The following is a 26,094-nucleotide window of genomic DNA, read 5'->3' as shown; positions in this document are numbered from 1 at the left end:
ATTCTATCTTTCACTGGCTTGTTCAAACAAACATCGAGCGGCTGGAGCTGCGTTGTCATGCCGCCGGGTATCACGACAAGGTCGGTGTTGCATGCAGCCAGCTTGTCCTTGATGCACTGGTCAAGGTGGTACCTGAAGGCATCGAGCACAAGCATCCCTCGCAGACCCAAACTGCTATTGGGTCTCTTCCGCCAAACGTTATCAATCCAGTCAGCGACCAAGTCCATGGTCATACAACCTTTTTCATTTGTGAGCACAATCACACCACCCAGAAACACGACTCCTTTCAGAAGCGTCTTCCATCTGAAGATAAGATACGGGGGCAGCTTGTGCCCATCCACAGTGCAACAAAGCATTGCAGTGACTAGTTTTTTCGTGGCCAGAAAACAAAACGCGCACTTGCTTCGCCCCCTTCTCTTCAACGGTTGTGATGGCAGGCACGTCAAAGTAGAGTGGCGTCTGATCGGCATTTCCAATCTGTCCAAAGTGGTAGCCGTTTCTATGGCGCAACTTCAAAACGTATCGCTGAAAACTGTAACTTCTCTTCATATTCTTCGGGCAATTTTTGGCATATCCCTGTCCGCCTTTGAAGAGAAAAGCCTTTTCTTTTCATAAAATTTGATAGCCAGAACCTGCTCGCTTTGAAGTCACTCCACATTAGCCCTTTCTGTATGGCTAGCTGCATCGCCTGTACTTTGAGCAGATCCGTTGTCACAGGTCGCTGTGCCGCTCGCTGCTCTTGCACGTATTGCGCGAGCAGCTCTTCTATTTCGGTGAAGCGGCCCTGCTTCGGTCCACTGAAACCCTTCCTTGTTGCTTTGCTGGCAAAAATATTTTCCTTCTGTTTGCGCCAGTCCTGAAAGCAAGTTTCGGGAACTCCGAACACTCGTGATGCGGCCCAATTTCCGCCCGTCTCTGCGCACATGATAACTTTCCTTTTAAATGCGGCATGGTGGACTCGGCGTGTCTTTGCAGTCGGCGCTTCCATGCTGATTGAATAAGCCATGGAATAAACGCAGAAAATGGGACGACAGGCGGTAGACTAGGTTCTATGCCTCCTTTACTAGATGTCTGCCGCGTCGCTAGATTTCCCAGTGGAGTGGAGGTTCCTGTAGTACAGGGTGGTCGCGTAGAGATGGCGCTGGCTGCTGACCCTACTTCCTGTTGCGGAGGAAGTGACAATTACTAGACCATTGGCTTGACAAGTGACTGCGGGTCCTGCCTCCGGGATTGCAACAGATGCTGCTAAAATCTCGGAGGCAGGGGAATGCGATTCAAGTTTGGAGCAGTTGCCGCAACGAGTGCTTACAGCCAACCCTGGTGGAGAGGAAAAATAAGGAGAGGGGCCAGAACCAGCTTCTCAACTCACACGGCAGGCATCTTCTAAAACATTTCTAAAGGAGGCATCGCTAGGTTACACCAGCGCCTGGTTACACGTACAACATGGAGGTATGCACATGGAGAAAGCTACAGCAGCTAGGCTAGAAGCGTGCACGAGGTGGCCATGTTTCGAATGCAGATGGCGATATGGTAACACGGATTTAGGGCCGTACTCTATTCTAACGTGCGTGCAATTTTTGGACCAGTTTTATCGGAAAAAAGGTGAACATTAGATTCGAGTAAATACGGTACTTCTCTTCACGTTTACAAGACAGCATGCACTTGTGTCCCAAACTATACTTCGAAGACATCTTATGTTGCTTGACGATTCTTCAGAGCCTCCTCCTTCTCTGTAGTCAGTGCATGAAGCCAGTACATTTTATTTAGGAACTCGCAAAATTACCACAGAATGTGGTAAAGTGACGAATGCCCAATGTTATGTCGTGGTGTACCAGTTTCAGTTTCACTTCTGCTCGTGCCAGCACCTTGTGTAACTCCCATGTCCCCATGGCATCTCTCTTCCATATAGTACAGTAAAGGATCATATGGCTGGCCGAGAGTCATGCCACAAACCTTGGAAACGTCCAGTTCGTTCCTTTTGCCTGGTGTTCTGCGCTTTAGGGCTTCCCTTTGTTCAAGTAGCGTAACAGTCACCTGTCACCTGGCCATGCTGGCGCTCATGTCATCTTCCCGATACCACAAGCGACATTTGTATGAATGCACATCTTTCTTTTTTGAGATATATTGTAGTGGGGAAGAGAGTCAGGAACTAGTGAGAGAAGATGACGAAGTCGGGCAGCCCAGAAAGTGCGATATAGCAACTGACGCTCTTGGGCCAAGGCAGTTGTTGCGTAGCCTGGCTTGTAAACAAACCCCCTTACAGTTTGGTGGAAGGTGCCGAGTAGTCTCCCAGTCTCCCAACCTAGAACTACGAAAAATAAGCACACAGCAAGACACACACGAACAGTCGAGAGAGACAGGCGCTAAATTAGCACCTGTCCTGTGTCTTTCTCGGCTGTTCGTGTGTGTCTTCCTGTGCGCTTATTTTTCGTCGATCTGCAATGCACCATCTAGCCCGTCTGCAAGTGTTGTCAACCTGGAACTACGAAGCTGTGTCTTACCTTCAGCCTCAGCAACGCCGGAGGAAACCAACACAAGGCTCCCAGACTCAAGCCACCATGTGTCCTGGCGTACTACCTCAGCATCACCCACCGACATTCAGCGAGAGTGACGACCACGACTTCAAGGACTGGTTGACAAGTACCAGAGGGTGAGCGCAGTCAACAAATGGGACGAAGCAACTAGGCTGACCAATGTAATATTTTATTTGACCAGCGTCACCAGTGTCTGGTTCTGAAATCAGGAAGCGGAGATTCATAACAGGGAGTCATTCAAGACAACTTTTTCGGAAATCTTCGACCGCCTCGCAGTATACAAGCTCCGGGCAGAACAGTGACTTCGTGAATGTGCTTAACAACCTGGTAAGAACTACACCGGTTATACTGAACACGTCGTCGTCTTGAGTAAGCATCTAAACTCGTCGATGCACGAGTCGAACAATCAAGCACATTCTCAAAGGAATAGCCGATGACACATTTAAATGTTATTGGCCAAAGACCCACAAACCATCGCAGATGTTGTCAGCTCGTGCTAGAGTTTCGACAAATTGTGCAAGCAACTTGCCCAAGCTCGACGTCCTCTGGAACAAAAAGACTCAATCGCAACCTTGACTCTGGGCGACCAGAATGCACTGTTGATTCAGATCAAGTAGTTCATGTGCGAGGAAGTCGCCGGACAGCTCTCCATTTTATCGAGCATGCCTGAGCCAGCACAGGCACCACATCTGGCCCCAGTCATACGACAAGTGATAAAGGAAGAGGTCACTGACGCTTTGCTGTTCGCTCGTCCGTTACCTCTAGAGTCTGTGCCCTTAGCGTAAACACAAGTCGTAGCTGCTGGGTCGCCCCGCCAACCCACCTATTCTTCTGCGTCAGTACCTGTTCAGCCACTATCAGTTCTGTCAAGCCGACCAGTCCCCATATGTTCGAATCCATGGCACACTGTGGACAATCGCCCTATATGTTGATTTTGCAGTTATGCAGGACATGTGGCATGCCTCTGTAGCCGTCGCCCTGCTTTTGAAACTGATGCCACGCGCCTGTCTGCATACGATCTTAGACGCTTTAACGGCACAGCTTCAACAATCCTCTTCACCGGAATGCCTGCCCTCAGCTACCCGCGAATCCCCAACACCCTGCTGTCGCTCTCTGTCACCCATGTGCCGTAGACTCTGCCTTTCTCAGATGGAAAACTAGATGCCACAGTTCCCAAGGCACGAACTGTGTCGTCGCCGAAATATTCAAGTCCTCAAATTTCTCCGGCAAACCTTATCGAAGTTTTTGTGGATGGCTTTCGCACCCTTGCACTTGTGGACACTGGCGCTGCCCTTTCAGTGACAGATATAAAGCTTTGCCAATTGCTTAGGAAGGTTACCACGACGTCAAAGGGATTGTCCCTCCATACTGCCAGCGCAGCACACACCATCATCCAAGATGTTGTGTATCCCACCGAGTTTCTCGTGCTACCGGCCTGTTCGCATGACACTATCCTCATTTGGGATTTCCTCTTTCACCATCATGCTGTTATTGACTGCACTTGTGCCGATGTAGTGTTACCTACATTTTGTTCCGCGCCATCTGAACCTACGTTGAAGAAGTTGTAGGTCGCCAACGATACGAACATACCACCCAGTAGTACAGTCCTTGTCCCCATGTCCTGTGCTGGTATTGGTAATTCAATAGTTCTATTTACACCCTCTGAGACCGTTCAACAGCACAAGGATCTCGCATTATTATTTGCCGTTTTCGACATGCCCACCGGCACTACATCCTTTTTTGTTACAAATCCGTTTCCAGTTCCCTCAACCTTACTCCGTGGGGAGTGTATAGGCACAGTTCAGGCATTCTACGTATCCTCCACCTTCTGCCTTGTCGACACGGACAACTTGCAACTTAGAACCCTGACCCCTTGTCATCTGTCACCGATCTCTGGAGCATGTGGATCTTATGAGAGATGGGATTGGGAGACGCGGTGCAGCACCGCCAAAAATATATTAATTACACTCTACCCCAAACTCAAAATAAAACACAATAAAGAAATACTGACACTTACGCAACCTACTTAATAATCATTAAACATGTCCTTATTACCGGCTATGTTAGTCCTTAGCATTTACTAAGCAAAAGTCAGGCCACCCTAGCCTATGGCTGCGGCGCTACTAAAAAGGACCGTTCTTACTGACTTTTGTCCTCAGTGTGCTGGATCTTCATCATAGTCGGTGTTCTCGCCGACTCCATAAACGTTGCTGCCTTGGTGTTGGCCAGTCAACTTGTCCGTCTCTGATGTTGGTGTCCTAAACTCCATCTGTGACGTGGCACCCCGGCCTCACTGGTTAGGCCCAACTTCGGGTTCCGCCACTACTTCATCTTCAAGTGCCAACGAGACGCCCCAGAGACTATCGTACGTGCTGGTCTGCCTCCGAAGGGGGATCCTTCCTGGAGTGCCCGGCACTGCCGTGAGAGGCTGCAGCAGGTCCAAGGAGCCTCGCTCGAACGTTACTGAGGTCGACGGCCACACCCTGGACTGCCAGTGTCACAGACTTGACCGAACCTCCATGGCTCCTGTCGCCAGTGTGATGCTGACGCTACAACCTTGGCCCAAAGCCATGTCGATAATCCCAGCTCGGTGCCGCTTCTCCCTCGATCACAGCTCGGATCCAGCACCTCGAGGGCTCGTGCCCCCGAGGCTCGTGCCCTCGAGGTCAAACGCACACATGTCCATCTGATTGACACCGGGTCCCAAGCGCCTCTGTGACAGTGCCTTTACTGCGTATCCCCTCCTGAGCATGTGTGATCTCCGAACAAGTTGATGACTTGCTTCAGCGCGGCATCATTCAGCCGTCCTGCAGCTCGTGGTCATTGCCTGTTGTTCTTGTCAAGAAAGAAGGCCAGCTCGAGCCACTTCTGCGTCAATTACTGCCAATTAAACAAAGTTAGGCACAAAGTTGTGTATACTCTGTCATGCATCGATGATGTCCTAGACTGCCTGCAAGCAGCCCTAATTATTTTCATCACTAGACTTAAAGAGCCCCTCACCAGGCCCCATAGCAAATTTTAGTTATATGCTGGAAGTTGTTACGTGACCTCTAGGGAGCGTTCTGCCAGACAAGTTTTTCAAATCGGCTCATTAAAAGCCGAGATATAAATAATTCAGTGCCGCGAACCCATGACTTCCGCAGGCGGGCTTTACTGCCAAGCAAGACGCTCTCTCCACTCGCCCCATCTAGCCTACGCAAGCAAAATTCTTTCCCTGCGTTCTCCCATACCGGACCTCAAGGATCGCGTGACGCATACGTCACAGGCCAAGCATGAATTTTTTTTGCTCCTCGCTTTTTTTTTTCTCGGTGCTACGAATTTCCGCCGACGGCGTCGCGCATGAGCTGTTGTCTTGTTCGCGCAGCGCACGATTTTACATGCGGTGCACAAGGAAACATGACTAGCGGTACAATTCAGTGCTATACGAATACTGAGACAGAACAAGCGGATCGCAGAGCGTGATCACGCGCTGGGACACAGTAGAAAATGGTATAGTTTCGGTACCTCCGCACGTGACCGCACGACCGTGGGAACAAGCAAATGAAGCGGTAGTACATCTCTCTTGCTTCGGTGTGAAGTAAAACAAAAAACACGAATACATTCAGTTTGTGTGTTTTATTATTTATCTAAAACTTCAATTCAACAATTCAAGCAACAGATCGCACAGATAACAGATGTTGTCTTGAATAATTCTCGAAGTCACGTGTCACCACGAGCGACGTCACACTGAAGACACGATTACGTAGTCGCAGGAGCCCGACTGAGTCACCGTGCCTCTCCAGGCGGGTTTGCCGCGAGTGAATAGGGAAACGGCATTCGGATTGAAATTTCAGGCCTCTCTGCGGCACGAAGTAATATAATACTTTGCAGACATGATTGTTATCGCGCAATGTATGCTCTGCACTTGTCAGCTCACAAAAGCCAGACCTGGAACTGAAAAAAAAAAAAAAAGTTTATGATGGCATAATTTGAACTAGTCTCCTCCAGTGAAATAGCCGGGTGCTCTACCCATTAGGCCACCAATGCAGTGGTGAAACGAGTGAATATCAAGCTTACTACTCTTCGCTCTTGGCAGCTCACAGGGCGATGCTCACAAATGCATGAACGCATCAAAGCAAGACAACATGCCACATAGCAAACCGTCTGATCAGCCACATTTACTTGAATGTGACAGAAGCACTAGAGGACATAGCGACAGTTGTGTACAAACTGTAAAAATGTAAATACAAGATATGGTATGGTAGGTTTATGCTTTTTCTGAAAAATAAACAGAATCCAAGTTTCTCCATGCAGACAACAGACACAGGATATAGAAACACAAAGCTGCATTAACCCTCTGACCCCCAATCCCAAGCTGTACTCGTCATGGGACGTTGTTCCAATATCGCTAATGACGAGTCACACTCATACACCCTGATATGCTGCTCCCACTGCCAAGCAAGAGTTATGGTCGGTAATTGGCTTTGGGTTTAATTTTAACACTATGTTATCTCCTCTCTATAGTTCCCGACTCTCTTCTGCACTACATTGGCCCCGGTGATGCAGAGGAACCATCCTGGCAACTCAAGGCGATGCGAGCACAAGAGGGTTGTAGTAGGGCTTTAAGTGGATCACGTGGACTGTTTCATGGCAATGACGAAAACTGCCTTTGTAGCTCCCGGTGGGCTTTACAAATTTAATGTTATGCCCTTCAGCCTAGGTAATGCCCCAAGCAATATTCGCAAGGATGATGGACAGTCTTGTGCAAGTTAAAATGAAAGACATGCCTGTGTTACTTGGATGACGGCGACATTTCTTCCCCTGATCCGACAGTCCCCTCGGTTGTCCTTACGAAGTATTGAGCTGTTTGACATGTGCAGGACTTCAGCTTAACATCAAGAATTGCCAGTTTAGAGCTCGCAAACTCACCATACTGGGCCATGTAGTCTCGAAGGACGGCGCCCTTCCCTATCTGCAGAAACTTTGTCCTGTTGCTGAATTCCCGAAACCTACCACCATGAAAGTGCCTTGCAGTATGCTTTGTCTGTGCTCAAACTTTCACCATTTTGTGACGAACTTCGCTTCCATAATAGCATCACTGACAAAGCTGCTCACCAGCGATGGCTATCTGTCTGGTTGGTCGCCGGCATGTGATGAGGCTTTCACAACATCATGTCGTCTCCTGACTTCCCCACCCATTCTACTTCACTTCTACCCTACTGCTCCAACTGAGGTACACATGGATGCCAGAGGGATCGAACTTGGCACTGTCCTTGCCCAATGAAAGCTGCGCTTCTCTGAGTACGTAATTGCATATACAAGTCGTGCCCTCACTAAGGCAGAGTGCAAGTACTCGGTTACCGAAAACGAATGTTTGGCAATTGATTGGGCATTGCAGAAATTTTGCCCTTACTTGTATGGTCATTCATTTGATGTCGTCGCCGATCCCCACTTTGTTCTGTTGGCTGGCTTCATTAAGGTATCCGTCGGGTCGACTTGGATGCTAGGCGCTATGTTTACAAGAATTTGATATTCGCGTCATTTACTGCTCAGGTCGCAAGCACGCTCACACCAACGCTCTCTTCCGCTCGCCTGTGCCTTCCAACGTTGCACCTGTTTCTCCTTCCGCAACTTCCTTCGTTAACATCAATATCACTGACATGCCTTCAGAATATTGCAGGGATCCTTGGATAACATCGCTGATGAACATTCTCTCCACGCTTCGGCGACACCATCCCCATAGCTCTTTCGCGCCCTTCATCGCCAAGTAGCTCATTATGCACTCTGGGACGCCATGTTGTACGGCTGCAACTATCACCCAGATGGTCACAAATGGTTGTTATACCTTGCCATTTGCGCTCCGACCTGTGCACGCACTTCCACGCAGACCCACACAACTCGCAAGTTGGCGTTTTGAAACCTTATGCAAGACTTCGGCAGTGATTCTACTGGCGTGGAATGTACACATACGTCCGCAAGTACATTCCTTCCTGCATTGAGTGTTGATGCCCAAAAATAACTTGTCACATGCCTGGCCCATTACAACCTTTGCAGTGTCCAGCTCACCCCCTCACAGTGCCAGTTCTCTCAAGCACAATGCTTTACGTACGGGAAAACTGGGTACCTGGCATGTGTATGCCGAAGGGGGAGGACGAACAGTAAACAGCAGCAGCAGCCTGATTCAAGCGTAGGTACCACACAAGCCCGCGGCCAGGGTAGCCGTCGCAAGGGTATGCGGCAGGGGCATGCGGCAGCAGGCTCAAGTTTTTCCGCAGCCAGGCTCCACATCGTGTCCGAGAACCCGCCGATTTTCAACATGTGGCACACAGGCTTTGTACCGTCGTCTGTGCCACTGTACATGCTGACCGTCGAAATCTGCGGGCACCCCATTTCCATGGAGCTGGACACTGGGTCAGTAATGGCCGGGAAACTCTTCAAGCGTACTTTCCCCGGCTTTGGCAACAGGGAGGCAACCCTTCCCCTTTACTTAACGAAGGGGTTGTCGCCGACGCTGCTGGGCCGAAACTGGATTCATGCACTGGGCGTTTGCCTGCCAGAGTACCAGGAAGCCAACTTGCATGTGGTGAAAAACGTCCCCAGCCTTCTGACCGAGTTCAAGTCCCTCTTCCAGCCGGGGGTGGGCACATTTGCCGGCATGATGGCTGGCATCTATGTACCTGAGGGAGCCCGGCCACTTTTTTTCAAGCCTCGCCCACTGCCATTCGCCCTGAAGGACGGGGTCACCCAGGAGCCGCAGCGGTTACAGCGAGAGGGCATCCTGGTGACCGTAATGACATCTGAATGGGCCGCTCCCATCGTGCCAGTCCTCAAGCGAGATGGCAGTGTCAGGATCTGCGGCGATTTTAAGGTTACCTTTAACCCCATCGCTACAGTCGAGAAGTACCCGCTGCCCCGTATTGAAGTTCTCTGGTCAGCATTGTCCAGTGGACAGAAGTTCACCAAGCTCGACCTCAGAGATGCTTACCAGCAGCTGGTGCTCCAGGATGCCTCCCGGAAGTATGTCGCTATATCGAAAACTTTGGGACTCTTTCAGTACACGTGCTTACCGTTTGGCGTGGCCTCGGCCCCAGTCATATTCCAGAGGGAGATGGACAACCTCTTCAGGGGCATGAGGCACGTGGCGGTGTACTTGGACGACATCTTGGTTACTGGCAGCGACGACGAGGACCGCCTGCAGAAGCTGCACAATGTCTTGGCACGACTGCAGGACGCCGGCCTCAAGCTCAAGCTGGAAAAGTGTGTTTTCCTAGCCCCCAACGTTGAGTACTTGAGACATGTCATTTCCCAGGCAGGCCTAGCCCCGGCTCCCCGCAAAGTTGATGCTGTGCTCAAGGCACCTAAGCCCCAGAACAAGAAGGAGCTTCAGAGCTACCTCGGCCTCATCAACTTCTACAGGAGTTTTCTGTCGAACCTGTCGGAGCATCTACAGCCGCTCCATCTTCTGCTTCGATATGGTCAGCAATGGGTCTGGAAGAAGGAGCAGGACCGGGCCTTCAAGCGCAGCAAGGAGCTAATCACCAAGGCTCCAGTGCTGGTGCACTTCGATCATGCTAAGCCTGTCGTCCTTACCGTAGATGCGTCGCCGTACGGTGTGGGAGCCGTCCTGGCACACCGGGACAAAGCTGGCCAGGAACGCCCTGTGCCGTTTGCTTCTCGATGGCTTCATGCTGCAGAGCATTGTTACAGCCAGCTGGACAAGGAAGGTTTGGCCCTCATGTTCGGTGTCGAACGCTTCCACCAGTATCTGTGGGGCCGGAAGTTCGAGGCGGTCACGGACCACAAGCCGCTGTTGGGGCTGCTGGGGCCTGACAAGGCAGTTCCTGTGCAGGCGTCGCCTCGAGTGGTACGCTGAGCCTTGAGGCTAACAGCTTACAGTTACCAGCTGGTTTACCGTCCGGGAAAGGACCTGGGACCTGCTGATGCCCTGAGCCGCCTGCTCAAGTGGGTGGAGTTCGAAGTGGGTGGAGGTTGTACCTGTCACCACTCCATGAGCAGGCGCAACCATTGCAGCACTACGACAAGTCTTCGTTGCCCAGGGGTTGCCGGATGTCATCATGTCCGACAATAGTCCTGCTTTCGCCAGCACAGAGTACCTGGCCTGGCTGACGAAGAACGGAATCCGCCGGATGATGGTTCCGCCGTAGCACCCTGCTTCAAATGGTGCAGCCGTCGTGCGGGTGGTGCAAACCATCAAGGACAAGCTCAAGAAGAGCCAGACTGGGGATTTCCAGACGCAGATTACCCGGATACTATTTCAGTACCGGACCACGGCCCACGATGTCACTAGCCGTGCCCAATGTGAGCTCCTGCTGGGTCGGATAGTCAAGACACCCTTGGACGTCCACCCTTGGCATCCGGACCTCCAATCCACAGTGCTCTTGAAGCAGCTGAAGCAGAAGCTGGCTGCTGACCAAGGGTGCCGTCCCGGGCCTTTGCCAAAGTTGGGAGCTCCAGTTGTCACCAGGAACTTCCGTCCTGGCCCACCCAGGTGGAGGCTCCTGCCAGCGCTTCATCGCTGCTCGTGGCACAGACACGCTGACCCCAGACACATGTGGCACAGACACGCCGACCATGTCAGGCCTCGCCTCGGGACCTGGCCAGCACCCTCGACTGCCACTTATGAGTTCCAGCCCACAGGAGGACTAGCGGCAGCACCAGTCGCTTCCAGCGGAACACCACCCACGTCAGTGGTGCAGCACCACCCACACCAGTGGTGCAGCACCCATTGGAGCGGTGTCGAGCTCGGCACCACTCACAAGGCCGACCACTACGGACCCTCCGGGTGGAGCGAGGCTGGCTCAGGCAGCACCCGGCGTTGCCACACCCGATCCGTCAACACTGGTGCCCAGGCGGAGTACTCGACAGCGGAGGCCACCGGACCGTTACTCGCCTGGATAGCAGGCACCGTCGACCCAGCTAGGGTGGAGGCAGAGCCTCGTATTTTGAACATGGAAGTTTGTTTCCTTTATTTAACAAACAAACTGGGGGTAAAGGGTTGTAGCAAGCATGCGACGCCCCAACAGGCATAATGTTTGTTCGCCGCCAGGCTCGGAGGCCTGCCAAGCTCGGCAGGCAACATTGGTCACCGCACTGCAATAAACACCAACGAGCACAGCTGCTCGGCGGTCAGTCATCGTTCAGCACCACCACGCTGCGGAGCGTCCATCTAACAGAGGGTACCTCGAGCCCTCCCTTGTTCACAAACCCGGGTGGATCGGGACAGATAGAATCTGCATAGATCCGTATGGACCCCTTCCTTCCACCCCAGTGGGCAATTGGTGGATTACTGTGGCCGTCAACCACCTCACTCGGTATGCCGAGACTGCTCCTCTTCCAGCAGCTTCAGCTCGTGATGTTGCCTTGTTCATCTTGCGGAGCTTCATTCTTCGCCACGACGCGCCACATAAGCTGCTTAGCGACCGAGGCCAGGTATTCCTTTTGCAAGTTGTCCAAGAGCTTCTAAGTGAGTGCAATACTATTCATCGCACCCCTACAAGCTATCATTCAGTCTAATGGCTTGACGGCGTGCTTTTATCAAACACTCGGTTATATGCACTCTATGTACATAGCCTGCAACTATTCTAATTGAGATTTGCTGCTTCCTTTCGTGACATATGCCTATAACATAGCCACACAAGCCACCACTGAATTTTTCCCTTTCTTTCTACCATACGAACATGAGCTCTCTTCCACACTGGGTACTATGCTTCTATACTGCCCTATGCATCATGGTACCACCCCACCTCAGCACCCACTCAATGTGCCAAAGAGTGCTGCCAACTAGCATGCTCATTTACATCCGTGACACAAGCTCTACAAAAAGAACGCTTTGACCTGGCTAAACCTGCCCCTACCTTCTCTGTTGGCTCATTTGTGTCCATTCCATGCCCGACACCTGGTTTCTCCCACAAGCTTGAAGTGAAATTTCACGGTCCCTAACACACTACTCAATGCACGTTGCTGATGAACTGATTCATTGAGCCTATGACACCTACCACCAACAGACGCTGCCGTGGTCATGAAACAGTCCACGTGAACCACTTAAAGCTTTACTACAGCCCTCTCGTGCTCACATCACCTTGAATCACCACGATGGCTCCTCTTCGCCGCCGGGGCCAATGTAGTACAGAAGAGAGTCGGGAAGTATAGAGAGGAGATAACATTGTGTTAAAATTAAATCCAAAGCCAATTACTGACCGTAACTCTTCTTTGGCAGTGGGAGCAGCACATCAGGCTGCATGAGTGTGACTTGTCATTAGCGATATTGGTACAACCTCCCATGATGAGTACAGCTTGGGATTGGGGGTCAGAGGGTTAATGCGGCTTTGTGTTTCCATGTCCTGTGTTAAGCTGAAGTCCTGCACATGTCTAACAGCTCAACACTTCATAAAGACAACCGAGGGGACTGTCGAATCAGGGGAAGAAATGTCGCCGTCATCCAAGTAGCACAGGCATGTCTTTCATTTTAACTTGCACAAGACTGTCCATCATCCTTGCGAATATTGCTTGGGGCATTACCTAGGCCGAAGGGCATAACGTTAAATTTGTAAAGCCCACCGGGAGCTACAAAGGCAGTTTTCGCCATTGTCATGAAACAGTCCACATGATCCACTTAAAGCCCTACTACAACCCTCTTGTGCTCGCATCGCCTTGAGTTGCCAGGATGGTTCCTCTGCATCACCGGGGCCAATGTAGTGCAGAAGATAGTCGGGAACTATAGAGAGGAGATAACATAGTGTTAAAATTAAACCCAAAGCCAATTACCGACCATAACTCTTGCTTGGCAGTGGGAGCAGCATATCAGGGTGTATGAGTGTGACTCGTCATTAGCGATATTGGAACAACGTCCCATGACGAGTACAGCTTGGGATTGGGGGTCAGAGGGTTAATGCAGCTTTGTGTTTCCACATCCTGTGTCTGTTGTCTGCATGAAGAAACTTGCATTCCGTTTATTTTTCAGAAATAGCATAAACCTACCATACCATATTTTGTATTTACATTTTTCCAATTTGTCCATAGCTGTCGCTATGTGCTCTAGTGCTTCTGTCGCATTCAAGTAAATGTGGCTGATAAGACGCTTTGCTATGTGGTAATGTTGTCTTGCTTTGATGCGTTCATGCATTTGTGAGCATCGCCCTGTGAGCTGCCAAGAGCAAAGAGTAGTAAGCTTGATATTCACTCGTTTCATCACTGCATTGGTGGCCTAAGAGGTAGAGCACCAGGCTATTTCACTGGATGACACTAGTTCAAATTATGCTACCATAAACTTTTTTTTTTCTGCTGTTCAAGAGACCCCAAACTAGGCATGCCTTCTGATGTCGCCTTTCGGCTCTCTTGCACCCCTCTTGTAGATTCTGCACACTCTCAACCAACCCCCAACGTGGCACACAAGACAGCAGTAGCGAGAAAATCGAAGGAAGAGGAAAAGAAACCTTCGCTTTAAAAAAAGTTGCATGTAAAAGCACGACTGATGAACAGGAAGACATGATATTCACATTAGTTTCAGTAATTTACAAAACAGTATATTTTGCACACGGTAAATTAGGTGATCTAATCACATGTTCAGCAAGTCAACTGCTTCTTAATGTCACAGTGATAGATGCATGCTTACCCCAAATGCCTTGCACACACTGTCACGCTTGTCTTGCCTGGGCAGGTTGTCCAGCACCTTTATCGGAGGTGGCAAGGCAGATGCACTGTGGAAGCAAACTACAGCTGCTTACATACACCTTCATTATTTTCAATGCAGACGTGCCGTTTACATAAACTGTTCTCCTGCTGTTCTAAGAGCTGACAAGCAACTCTAACTAGCTTAGACTATTGGTTGTTGAACAAATACTATTTGGCACACTACTATTTTGCAAACTATTGCACACTCGTTACGAATAAACAATCCCAAGTAGAAGAGCGATGAATTGTGCTAGTTGGTATGCATTCATTTTCCTTGTGCTATGTACTGGAAGACACTAAACAGTGCTTGTAAGGAGGACATGAAGCGCTCCTCTGTGTCACTTCGTGTCCTCTTGATAACCAGTGTTAATTTCGTCCCTGTTAGTGTCTTCCAGTACATAGTGCAAGGAAAATGAATCCCAAGTAGGTTGATTGTGAGCCCCAGTGGCACACACTTACGTCTCGTCTGTTGGCATCTCTTCATAGAGCTCTTCCAAGGTCTGCAACAGACAAGAAGACTGCGTTTATCAAATCAGTCTCAAGGTCACAGCACTTAACATTTTGCACCAGTACCAGCTGTGCAACCATCTTTAGAGTGATAGCTTCTAATTGCGCCAAATCTTGGCATAAGAGCTGGTCTCACAATGTGCCCAACATGGGTGACATCAAAGGTGTAACCTGATCTATTGTTGGTAAATGGTAACATACCACACTCACAAGTAGCCATTATTGAGGTGAGGCAAGAGGCCCTTAGAAATAATTCACTCTGTCCATTAAATGCAGAGGGAAAACAGACCCTTCATCAGATGCTGTGCTTGCTGTTAAGACAAGAGTTTTGTTACATTAGTGCTACCACATAGGCTACCACCAACAGTCACTTTCAGTCACTTTTAGTAAAATTGCAGCTCTGTTAAAGAGCACTTAGCTTGTCGAATAATGATTTGTCCAGTCATTACTCTCAATAATCGGAATGCCCAGGATGCTTCTTAAGTTTAATATATTTTATGCAGAGCATGTTTTTGGTAACATAGTCACATAACAGAATAAGGTAAAACTTGCAGCTTTTACAGCTTCCCTTTGGTTGAACCTCTTTCTCCTTTCATGTCTGATGGCATGAAAAACTGGTAACATTGACTGACTGATTTATTAATACATGTTGTAGTGCTGGACCTAATGTGAACACAAAGCTTCGGTTCTTGTGCACTGCTGGTATTGGAACGTAGTCATAGCGAATCGAACTTGCGAGCTCATGCTCAGCAACGAAATGCCACAGCCACAATGGTTGGTCTAAGGCAAAGTGTTTCAGCTTCATATCATTGCAAAGAAAACATCCATCAGGACTACAAACTGTCAAGCATGCACAAACATGAGGACAAGTGCAACAAATAAATGGCAATGGCAACTGTATGTTGATGTTTCATCTTTGCTTGAAGTTTTTCAGAAGTATTTTGACAGAACAAATGTCCTCATTATTTTCCAAAGCATTAATGACAATAGGCAGTTGATGGTGCATGACTGGAGTTTGGAAAACTTTCTAGCGTGCCCCCTTTCCCTTTTCTCAGTAATATATATATAGATATATATATTGAGAGAGAGAGAGAGAGAGCTTTCTTCACTACCCCTGACATCCATGCCTCTGGAGCACTTTAGGTCCCACTTTCCTTTCGAATTCTGGAAGTACCATCAAACAGCACTGCGCTCACATCTTGGTAGAGCTCATCGTCTGGTGGTCGAGGTGGTGCAGAAGGAGTGCGTGCTGGTGGCAGTGAGGGTGGTGTCTCATCCATTTCAGTGTCTGCATACAGCTCCTCATCAGCTGCCATGTTGCCCAACTCTTCATCCTCCGTGTATTCAGGGCTGCAGAGACCGGCTTTCTGAGGCGCATTCTTTGATAAATGAGTAGCAACACTGGGCTCACTAGTAGGTGTTCACAGGTTTATGAAGAGGCATGTCTAATAGAGAACCACGCAGTGCCTATTAATGTAAGTACATTTATATGCTTTCACATTCATTTCACCGATCTCAATGTGGTCCCACTTTTTAAAACCTAATAAATGACAATAAAACGTCAGAAGCGTTCAGAATAATCCATTTTCCTCTACACCATGTTAAAATAGACTTCAGATACACGAAACATTTGGCTGTACAATAGTCACAAGTTGTGCGTGAAATTTGCTGTAAACAAGGCCCATATAATATGCACCATGCACAGCCGTAACAAGGTGTTTTGGTAATATGTGTAAAGAGCCATTGTTTCTAATCACCTCCACAATAGCAAAAGAAAAAAATCATCATACTGTAAAAATAAAATTAGCGTGTTTCCCTCACTAATGGCATTCAAAAAAAGTGGCATGATGTGTCAATGAGACAGCTCTGTCCTTGCATGTCCTTGCTAGTCCTTGCTAGGATTAGTGATTCTGTCCTTTGTGCAAGATTCCTCTTTGTGTGCATCCTTCAGAAACCATATTGCCTAGCACAGAGGTGAAAAAAGCCCTATATTCAAAGAAAACCATACAAAAAATTCACAGCCTCTCTTATGTTATCTCTAAGACAACTTGAAGGCGAAAGCCCAAGTGCCGATGCATTAAAGACTGACAGATGATGTAGACATCCCCCTGGATTCCTTTAGTCTAATTTGCTTAGTTATCCCTCCTAATTTGCTTACTCATCCTCTTAAATTGCTTAGTCATCCCTCTTAATTCCAAAGGTCAAGGATTCGACTCACACCGAAGGCCGTGAGATTGAGTGACAATTAACTCAATCTTAATTAAATGTGTCTTAATTATCTTCGCCTTGAGTAACACTAAAGATTGTTCGAATCAGTGCATTCATTACCTCTCTTAATTACATGTGCCTTAACTTCACCTTAATTACCACCAAAGGTGGTGGGTTCCAGTGCCTAAATTAACTCTATCTTAATTAACTTTGCCTTCAGTAACACCAAAGGTTGTTGGTTCGACTCCCACCAAAGATTGAGGGTTTGTAGCCTTTTTGTACCTTTCGTGCCGTCAATGCGTTTTTGCTCAAGGTAGACTGACTAATGAGACAAATAAGGCTTTCGCCTTAATAAAGCATTTACGCGCCAACTCCTAAGCAATGCGCCGCGGTAGCAAATCCCAGCTGCAGCCGCCACATTTCGATGGTGGCTAAATGCAAGCACACCCGTATACTGTGCATTCGGTGCACATTGAAGAACCACTGGCGGTCAAGATTAATCCGGAGTTCCCCAATATGGCGTGCCTAAAGATCAGATTGTGGTTTTGGTATGGCATCATCGTCACCATATCCCACCAAATCGTGATCACATGGCCTAGATCCAGTGCTCTCCAGCATGCTTCAGTGGTATCGACTGTGTTGAGGCATGTTGTTTAGCTGCATCATACTTTCTGAAGCATTTTAATGGGCCTGACTGCAAGAACTGTGTGTAAATGTATTTTGAAGGCATAACATGTAGCACTCGAGACTGTTGTCAAGAGCCTTAAGGTGATGGGGACCTCAAACAGTAATGGACAGCATGAAGGAAGACCAGCTTTAGGAGAATGCCACTGACTTAAAACTGTCCAGCAACAACGGCAGTGGAAGCGATGACTGAATAAGTGCATGTTCCTGGGTTGCGTTATTCTGCATTGCAGTCTGAGCGCAGTTTGAGGCCTCAGTGCGTAGCCATAAGCTGTCTCGTGTAAGGCCCCACAAAAAATAATTAAAAAGTGTGGGCCTTACATGAATAAATATGGTATTACACTGCGTAACAGCATAACGTTGCAATACAAATCATGCCTCATAGTGCACTGATGCAATTAAATGTCTTTTTGGCACAGGCTTCACGTACATCTGTGTGGTGTCACAGTCCAGCTGCCAAAGCTCCCATATCCTCTCCCAGGCAATTTCCAACATGCAGTCATTTACACTGCACAATATTATCATCCCTTGTTATTAGACCACCACAGATGTGTAACACTGATAGAATCTTTTAAAGATGGACCACCACCAAGATGGGATAGATCTTGGGGGAAGCCCTTCTCCTAGCCCAGCCATTCAGCCTTGCCCTCCAGCTCAAAAATGACAAATCACTGCAACCACAAATTTTAATTTTCATGCATGTTTACATTGTTGGCAAAGCATTAAGAGCTAAAGTTCGCTTAAACCTACGATCACCCATTGCAAGCAGCCTTTTTTGGTTACTAAGATCGAGATATCAACAAGCTCTCACATTAGCACACGAGGAAATGTAACATAACAGCATTTTGAAGATTTTGTCATTCAATGATTTCCCACCCTGCATTTATGCAAGAACAATGTTACGATGGCTGACATGGTGAGCGGTTGTCCTCATATTTATTGAAGGCAAAACTGCCAGCAGAGTAGCAGCTGCCCGACCTGTCACAAAAAGAAAATGCTGCTCCCTCTAAACTTCTGCCTTAGCATGATAGATATTCATGTTTTCTGTCAATGCTTTTGCCAAACCATGCACCGTGGATGCCCGAGTGAATTCCAATTGCTTGGACATTTTGGTAGCCCAATGTTTCCACAATTCTTCGGTTTGGTGATGCCATCTCTCTACAGCACTACTGACACCTTATGTAGGGAGTGAAGAGGATGGTGTATTCAGAAATGTGCCCCATGCAGCACCTCAAGTGTAGAGGAGGATGTAATTAGTGCTGCGACTGGTGCAAGCAAGCATAGAGATAGCATAGAGCAAGCATAGATCAGCGCCATCACTAATGCAATTGAGCAAGTGACGAGAATGACGTGTGTACAGTGCAATGAAGTGCCGCAATGATGTAGTTGCCAAAATGCGGCTGCCCAACTCCTCCTAAAAGCTCCTTGACCTACTTTTCCTCTATGCCTCTCCAAGCTGTTTTCTATGATAAGTCACAATGTTGGGAGCACTCGAACGAACCATATAATGCTATTGCAATTAAATTACATGGTGCCATACAAAGAGAGACAGGAACCACAAGCACTTGTTTAGTACACACTGTTTGCCTGTCTATGCACCACACGCTGCCTCTTCGATCAACCCAGCTTCAAGTCACTTGTTTCTTTGCTGCAATCGCCAGACGTGGAGGAGACATTACGGTAAATTTACAGCCATGACTGACTATAGTTAACAAGTATGCCCAGTACCTCAGTTGGGTTTAAGATTTGTTGCAGCAACTCCTTTGAAGATATGTGCCATTGTGCACACGCTTTCAAAGCCACCACTGGCAAGCATCTTGAAAGCACGCCAATGCAATTCACAGTAGAGTCCTTCAGCCACAGTAGGGAGGTATTCACCAGAAGCACCTTCCCACCAGACCTGTAGCCAGGCTAAGGGTGTCAGTTAACACTATTTGGCCATAATGAACTGTGAACTTTCTGCCATTTCTTGCTTTTTGGTAGCTGCATGCACTCACATGGGAGATGTTGGCTGCCTGGGCTCTGAGCATGTATCGTCCGCTGGTGTAGTGGGCAGTGATGGCAGTAGCCGTGGTGGTTTGGGCACCAAGGGACGGGGTGGTGGGGCTCGCGATGGGGGCACAGGGAAAGTGCTTCGGTTGGCCACTGCACACAAGGGATTCACACCACTCACATAGGGTGACTGAGTACATTGCATAACCAGCAAAGCAAGGCTCAGTAACAACAGAAGAGGATATGAAAGCATCTATATTTCAGTGTCAGGCAAAGAGAAAGATCCTTTCTTTACAAATATAGCCCTCCCAGGCACAATACAAGGCACCAAACCTAGCTCTCTGCAGATTGATCAATTCTTGAATAACTTGAGCATAAGGCACTATCGTGGCTGCATCTCAGCCTCTTCAAATAACATTTGCTGCCCTTGTCAAATTTGACAGTCTGGGTCATTTTTCAAGCATTTATCTCGCACAACTATTCCAACAAGAAAAGAGTAGTGCCGTAACTCTTGCAAACCAAACTTGAGGACATAGCATAGTGAAGATACAGGAATAGAGATTTCTCATTAGACGAATTCTACACAGACTGGCCCCCACTGGCACTCACATGAAGGTCTGTCTGGCTGGGCTGCAATGGGTGCAACATTGTGTAGACTAGAGTAGGTCAGCAGGCACATTCCAGAGGGCCTGGCTGGCTTTGGAGGACAGGCAGTAGCTGCCACAGGCAGCTCACGCCGCTGCCACCCAGGTGCCACAGGATGGCGCACCAGCTGTGGTGGCACATACAGTGGTGGCTCAGGAAGCTTGGGTTTCACCTTGGGTGAAGAACCCTCAGGAGACTTTGGGGGGCGCGGCTGCGCTTCCTCACTCCTCAGTCGTGATGGTACAACACTCCCTTGGCAACCAGCTTCTAGCGGCTTCGATGATAAGGAAATGGGTGTCACATAGTCCTCTTCTTCAGACAGAGATGAAGCATCACAGCACAGCTTCTCAGAGGCAGGGCTCCTGTCCCCCGCAACCATATGCAATGCCTGGGGCAAGGGGAAGTCCTCACAGCTCAATCTACTGGATGAGACTTTTGCTGTAACAACCTCTGGTGACGGAGGCAGCAGCTCCGTTTGCTGCACTATGGCCACTCTGCCATGCTCAAAGGAGGCTCTCCTGGTGGACACCCCACCCACCCGAGGCAGGCTTCCTGACAAGCTACTCTGGCCAGCAGGGCTGGAGGGCTCAGCAGATGACTCCTTGGCAGAGCCAAGAGACAACTTGCGGTTGTTAGATGGCTTTGGTGTGAGGCTGGGACGAGGTATCCGCACCTCAGTTGGGCCTTCTCGCTTCTTGAGACTGGCAACATGCGGCATGCACCTGGCATCCTTGTCACTGAACAGCTCACGGAGGGTCTGGACGTTGGACCTTGGAGTAGCCAAGGCTTTGCCCCCTTGCTCATCCTGAAATGCAAAGTAAAGAAAGAGAGGAGAAACACTGCAAACAAAAGTACTATCTATGGTTAAGTAATTACACAGTCAAGTGCTTCAGGAAATTTAGACCAAACAAATCTGTTTTGGTTCTACAAGTTGACACAAAAGCCCACGTAAAGCCTCACCAAGTACCTTACACAGCCTTCTTTTACACATGTTGGCAGGTTTTCCCCTTACAAAATAGCTTTTAGGCTTGCAGACTGACCACGATGATGGAATTCAAAAATATTGTTACGGAAGGATGAGAGAAGAGAGAAGAAGATCGGAGACACTGGCTGCTGCGTGTTGTTGGTGGTCAGCATCTTAGCTGTTCTGACTCATCCTGTATATATATTGTAAATATAGTTTTTATAAACTCACAACATCCCCGTAACATATTGCCGAGAGGTGGGGGGTACCACGGCTGGAAACGGAGCTTCGCAGTGGACGTTGCATCACCATCCGCACCATAAAAGACGGTGAGCACGCGGGATCAAAGTCGCTGCCGCCTCTAACGTCACCGTCACCAGCTACGTCGCTGTCACTTTCGGTTGTCGTTGTGCAACCCAAGGATCCTGGAACTTTCTGAGGGACTGATGGCGCCAACGTTGAAGAGTAGGTGGCCATGTACGAACGCGTGAGTGGAATCAACAGATGGGACCCTATGCTTATGCTACCTAACCTGTTGTTTTACCTAAGAGGCACGACAAAGGTGTGGTACGAAAACCACAAAGAGGAGCTAACCAGCTGGGACCAATGCAAAGAGAAATTGACGGAGTTGTTTGGCAAACCAGCCGGCCATAATATTGCCGCAAAGCAGGAACTGGCCTCCCGTGCCCAATCCCCCACGGAGTCCTATGTCTCGTACATCGAGGACGTGCTGGCACTTTGTCGTAAAGCCGATCACGACATGACAGAAGCTGAGAAGGTCGGGCACGTGCTTAAGGGCATTGCTGACGACGCATTTAATTTGCTCATGTGCAAGAGCTGCTCTATACAGTTGACGCAATCATTAAAGAGTGCCAACAATTCGAGCAGGCGTCGATGTGTGAAGATCAACCCTCATGCACCATGCGTCGCTATCAGAGGAAGTGGTGCGAATCGTTAGACGTGAACTGGATGCGATATAGCACCCGCAGCTTTCTGTTCGCGAATCCCTGATGCTACAACATTTTCAGTCCCCCTCCATCGTTCACCAGAAACTTGAAAACATTGGCTTATGTTCTGTCTGTGCTGTTGCCAATCCCAGAGCTAACAAACGCGCTTCTACTATTTTTGCTCTCATCCTGACGCTTCTCTCCGAGTTATCGCAACCTGACTGAGTGGAGAACTGCGGACGACCAGCCAATATGTTTCACGTGCCGCCGCATTGGTCATGTCGCCTGATACTGTCGCAACTCGTTGCCCTCAACATTTTGCACGCCGACCAACCTGAGCTGTTTTGATGGAAATATCCGCAATGTTTCGCCCACTGCCGAGTGTAACAACGCCGACAAATCTGCTCGGAACACGTGGTACAGCCACTCACCATCGCCGCGCGGACACCAGTCTCGTTCAACGCTAACACGTCGCCCATCTTCCCGTTCGCCGCAGCCACGTCGCCTTTCGTCCCCTGAGGCTTATGGCCGCGCCCTTTCGGAAAACTAGGAAATGCAGCCCTCGGAGGTGGTGCTGCATTGCCGACTACTGCAGCAAATTCTCTGTCTGTGCTCACAAGGAGAAATGTAACCGATGTCAAAATAGACGGCATACCTCTCGAAGCACTCGTTGACACTGGAGCCCACGTATCTGTGATGAGTGCCAGCCTACGTAGACGTTTAAAGAAGGTCCTCACCCCAGCAGCTGCCCGAGTGCTGCGTGTGGCCGACAGCGGTGTGCTGGCTGTTCTTGGAATGTGTACTGCGCGTTTAATTATAGCCGGCCGCCCTACTTCTGTTCTTTTTGCTGTGATCGACAACTGCCCTCACGACGTTATCCTTGGATTGGGCTTTTTATCCACTCATTCTGCTCTCATTAACTGTGCGACCGGCGTTCTTCAGTTAGAACTGTCTCAACTCGCCAATGCTCCGAGTACCGCCCCACCGTGCTTGTGCTCGCTTCCAGATGTGCGCCTGTCACCCGAGGCCGTAACTTACGTCGCTTTAACCGCCCAGCCACAGGTTCCTGACGGTGAATATGTGCTTCGCCCCATCATCGACATGCTTTTGAACCGGAACGTTGCTGTTCCACATATGTTGGCCACGGTTACTAACAACGACGTCGTTCTACCGCTTCTGAATTTCAGCCTGTGCCCTCCAGTGATACCGGCCGGCGCGTTCTTGCCCAGCATTTCTAGTGGTTCCAAAATTGACATTGAGAGTCTGAATGCCGAGAGTGACTTATTAGCACCAACTGCAGCTCACAGCTCTGGTTCCTTAACGGATGGCTTTGTGAAAATTATTGCACCTGACCTCACCTCTGCACAGGCCATGGACATACGACTTCTGCTTGAATCGTACAGTGACATCTTTGATTTCGGCGACGGGCCATTAGGCCAAACATCTGTTGTTCACCACCGTATAAACACTGGAGATACGACTCCTATTCGTTGGCGTCCCTATCGTGTATTGCATGCTGAATTTCGAGTCATCCAATTAAAGTGGACGAAATACTCCACAAAGGGATCATTGAGCCATCAGCCAGCCCTTGGGCTTCGCCTCTCGTCATTCTGAAAAAGAAAGATGGTACCTGGCGTTTTTGCATCGATTATCGCCACTTAAACAAGATAACGTGAAAAGATGTCTACCCACTACCACGCATCGATGACGACTTGGACTGCTTGCACAGAGCTAAATACTTCTCGTCCATCGATCTTCGATCCGGCTACTGGCAGATTTCAGTTGATGAAATGGACCGCGAGAAGACAGCCTTCATCACGCCAGACGGCTTATATCAGTTCAAAGTCATTCCCTTCGGCCAATGCAATGCCCCTGCGACATTTGAACGTATTGTCACGTGGTAGTGACAGTTAAGAAGGCAGCAAAACTGTGATTAACGAAACGAGCGTTTTATTGGGCGAACTTATGCCCTCAAAAGCAGGCTACACTCAAAGAACGGTAGCGGCGAACACACTCGGCGATCGGCGAAAATCCGATCAGCGGGTCAAGTGCGTCGGCTTTTATACAGCAGTCGTCGAATGTTCCAGACTAATCGTTGGGACCCGCGTGCCTTCCACAAAGTTCTACACCATTCGCGTCAGGCGATGAAATCAGATAACACAAGGTTCGGCGACAACAGACAGCGGATAGAAGCATCGATAACTTTCCAGAAACTTCGGATACATGCAGGCGTGTCCCGCATGGCCATGTGAAAACATTTGTTAGGCGGCGAAACGTGGTCGCCCGATAAAGATAAGTGCACGTGTCAGTATGATGGACTCTCTTCTGCGGGGCTACAAGTGGACCACCTGTCTTTGTTACCTTGACGAGGTTATTGTTTTTTCTCCCACGTTCGGCAGCCACCTTACCCGACTCGCTGCAATTCTTGCATTCTTCTGAAAAGCCGGCCTTCAACTGAACTCCACGAAGTGTCAATTTGGGTGCCGTTAGATCACCGTGTTGGGACACCTCGTTGATGCATCCGGTGCTCGATCAGATCCGGAAAAAGTTTGTGCCATACGCAGTTTCCCTGTGCCACGTTCTGCCTCTGACATGCGCTGCTTCGTCAGCCTGTGTTCTTACTTTCATCGTTTCGTCAAAAACATCGCCGATGTTGCTCGGCCTTTGACAGATCTTCTAAAGAAGAACACGCCATTCTCATGGGGTCCGGAGCAGGCTCACGTGTTCGCCGCTCTCATCGGGTTTCTGACCACCCCTCCAACACTTGCCCACTTTGATCCATCTGCACCGACCGAAGTCCACACTGACACAAGCGGCCATGACATCGGCGCTGTTCTCGTCCAACACCATAATGGTACCGAGTGCGATAGCTTACGCCGGCCGCCTGTTGTCACCTGCCGAGAAAAATGACTCCATCACCGAGCGGGAGTGCTTGGCTTTTGTTTCGGCTGTCGCCAAGTTCCTGCCATATTTGTACGGCCGCACGTTTTCGGTCGTCACAGACCACCATGCACTCTGCTGGCTGTCTTCCCTCCGGGACCCGACTGGACGGCTTGGTCGCTGGGCTTTGCGGCCCCAGGAATTTTCATTTAGTGCCCATTACAAGACTGGACGCCGACTGCCTCTCGTGTCAACCCATGGATCCTCCCGATCCTGTTGCGCATGATCCGGTGACCTGCGTGATGGCTTTGCCTGACATGACCAACATGCACACTAAACAACAACGCGACCCATCCTTACAGTCCATCATTGCTGGAGTGCAATCTGGCAGCACCAACGGCTCGTGCCGCATGTTCATGCTGCACGACGGCATCCTCTACCACCGCGATATCAACCCTGACGGCCCTGAGTTGCTGCTTGTCCTTGATCTTCACCTGCGACATGCCATTCTCGAACAACTTCACGATGCACCGACCGCGGGACACCTTGAAGTTTTGCGTACATACGACCGCCTACGATGCCGGTTCTTCTGGCCAGGTCTCTACCGCTCTGTGCTTCGTTATGTCGCAACTTCCGAATTGTGTCAGCGCAGGAAGAAGCCTCCCCTGCCACCTGCCGGATGACTCCATCCAATTGAAGTTCCCTCTGAACCGTTCTTTCGCGTAATCCTTGACCTGTTTGGCCCTTTTCCAACGACCACTAGAGGGAATAAGTGGATTGCCGTCGCTACTGATTACGCGACACGCTATGTGATAACAAAGGCGTTGCCGACAAGTTGCGCAACCGACGTCACCGATTTTCTCCTTCATGACGTTATTCTCCACCATGGTGCGCCTCGACAGTTACTTACAGACCGTGGCCGCTCGTTCTTGTCTCAAGTTGTGGACGTCCTCCTCCGCTCTTGTGCCACTGAGCACAAGCTGTCCACCACCTACCACCCAGAAACAAAACAAATGGTCTGATGGAGCATCTCAACCGAACAATCACAGAGATGCTGTTGATG

At 49.3% G+C, this 26,094-nt stretch overlaps 1 protein-coding gene across 7 annotated transcripts in view; it reads right to left on the bottom strand.

Annotated features, from left to right (window-relative positions):
* Nucleotides 1-26,094, bottom strand: part of LOC126539330 (uncharacterized) — a 68,812-nt gene that overhangs the window by 35,938 nt on the left and 6,780 nt on the right. For all 7 annotated transcript variants that reach the window (XR_008614310.2, XM_055075544.2, XM_055075540.2 and 4 more), the window contains 5 exons: nt 20,205-21,045; nt 19,601-19,748; nt 15,908-16,061; nt 14,664-14,704; nt 14,146-14,230 (listed from right to left, as the gene is read on the bottom strand). Coding sequence is in view for 6 of the 7 variants with exons in the window: in XM_055075544.2 (XP_054931519.1) it covers nt 14,146-14,230; nt 14,664-14,704; nt 15,908-16,061; nt 19,601-19,748; nt 20,205-21,045 (1,269 nt within the window). In the remaining variant the exon portion in view is untranslated. The remainder of the gene's footprint in view (nt 1-14,145; nt 14,231-14,663; nt 14,705-15,907; nt 16,062-19,600; nt 19,749-20,204; nt 21,046-26,094) is intronic.

This window comes from Dermacentor andersoni, chromosome 11, assembly GCF_023375885.2.
Source record: "Dermacentor andersoni chromosome 11, qqDerAnde1_hic_scaffold, whole genome shotgun sequence".
NCBI classification, from domain to species: Eukaryota; Metazoa; Arthropoda; class Arachnida; order Ixodida; family Ixodidae; genus Dermacentor; species Dermacentor andersoni.
Note: the sequence above shows the minus strand (reverse complement) of the source record. Positions and strands in the feature narration are given on the sequence as shown.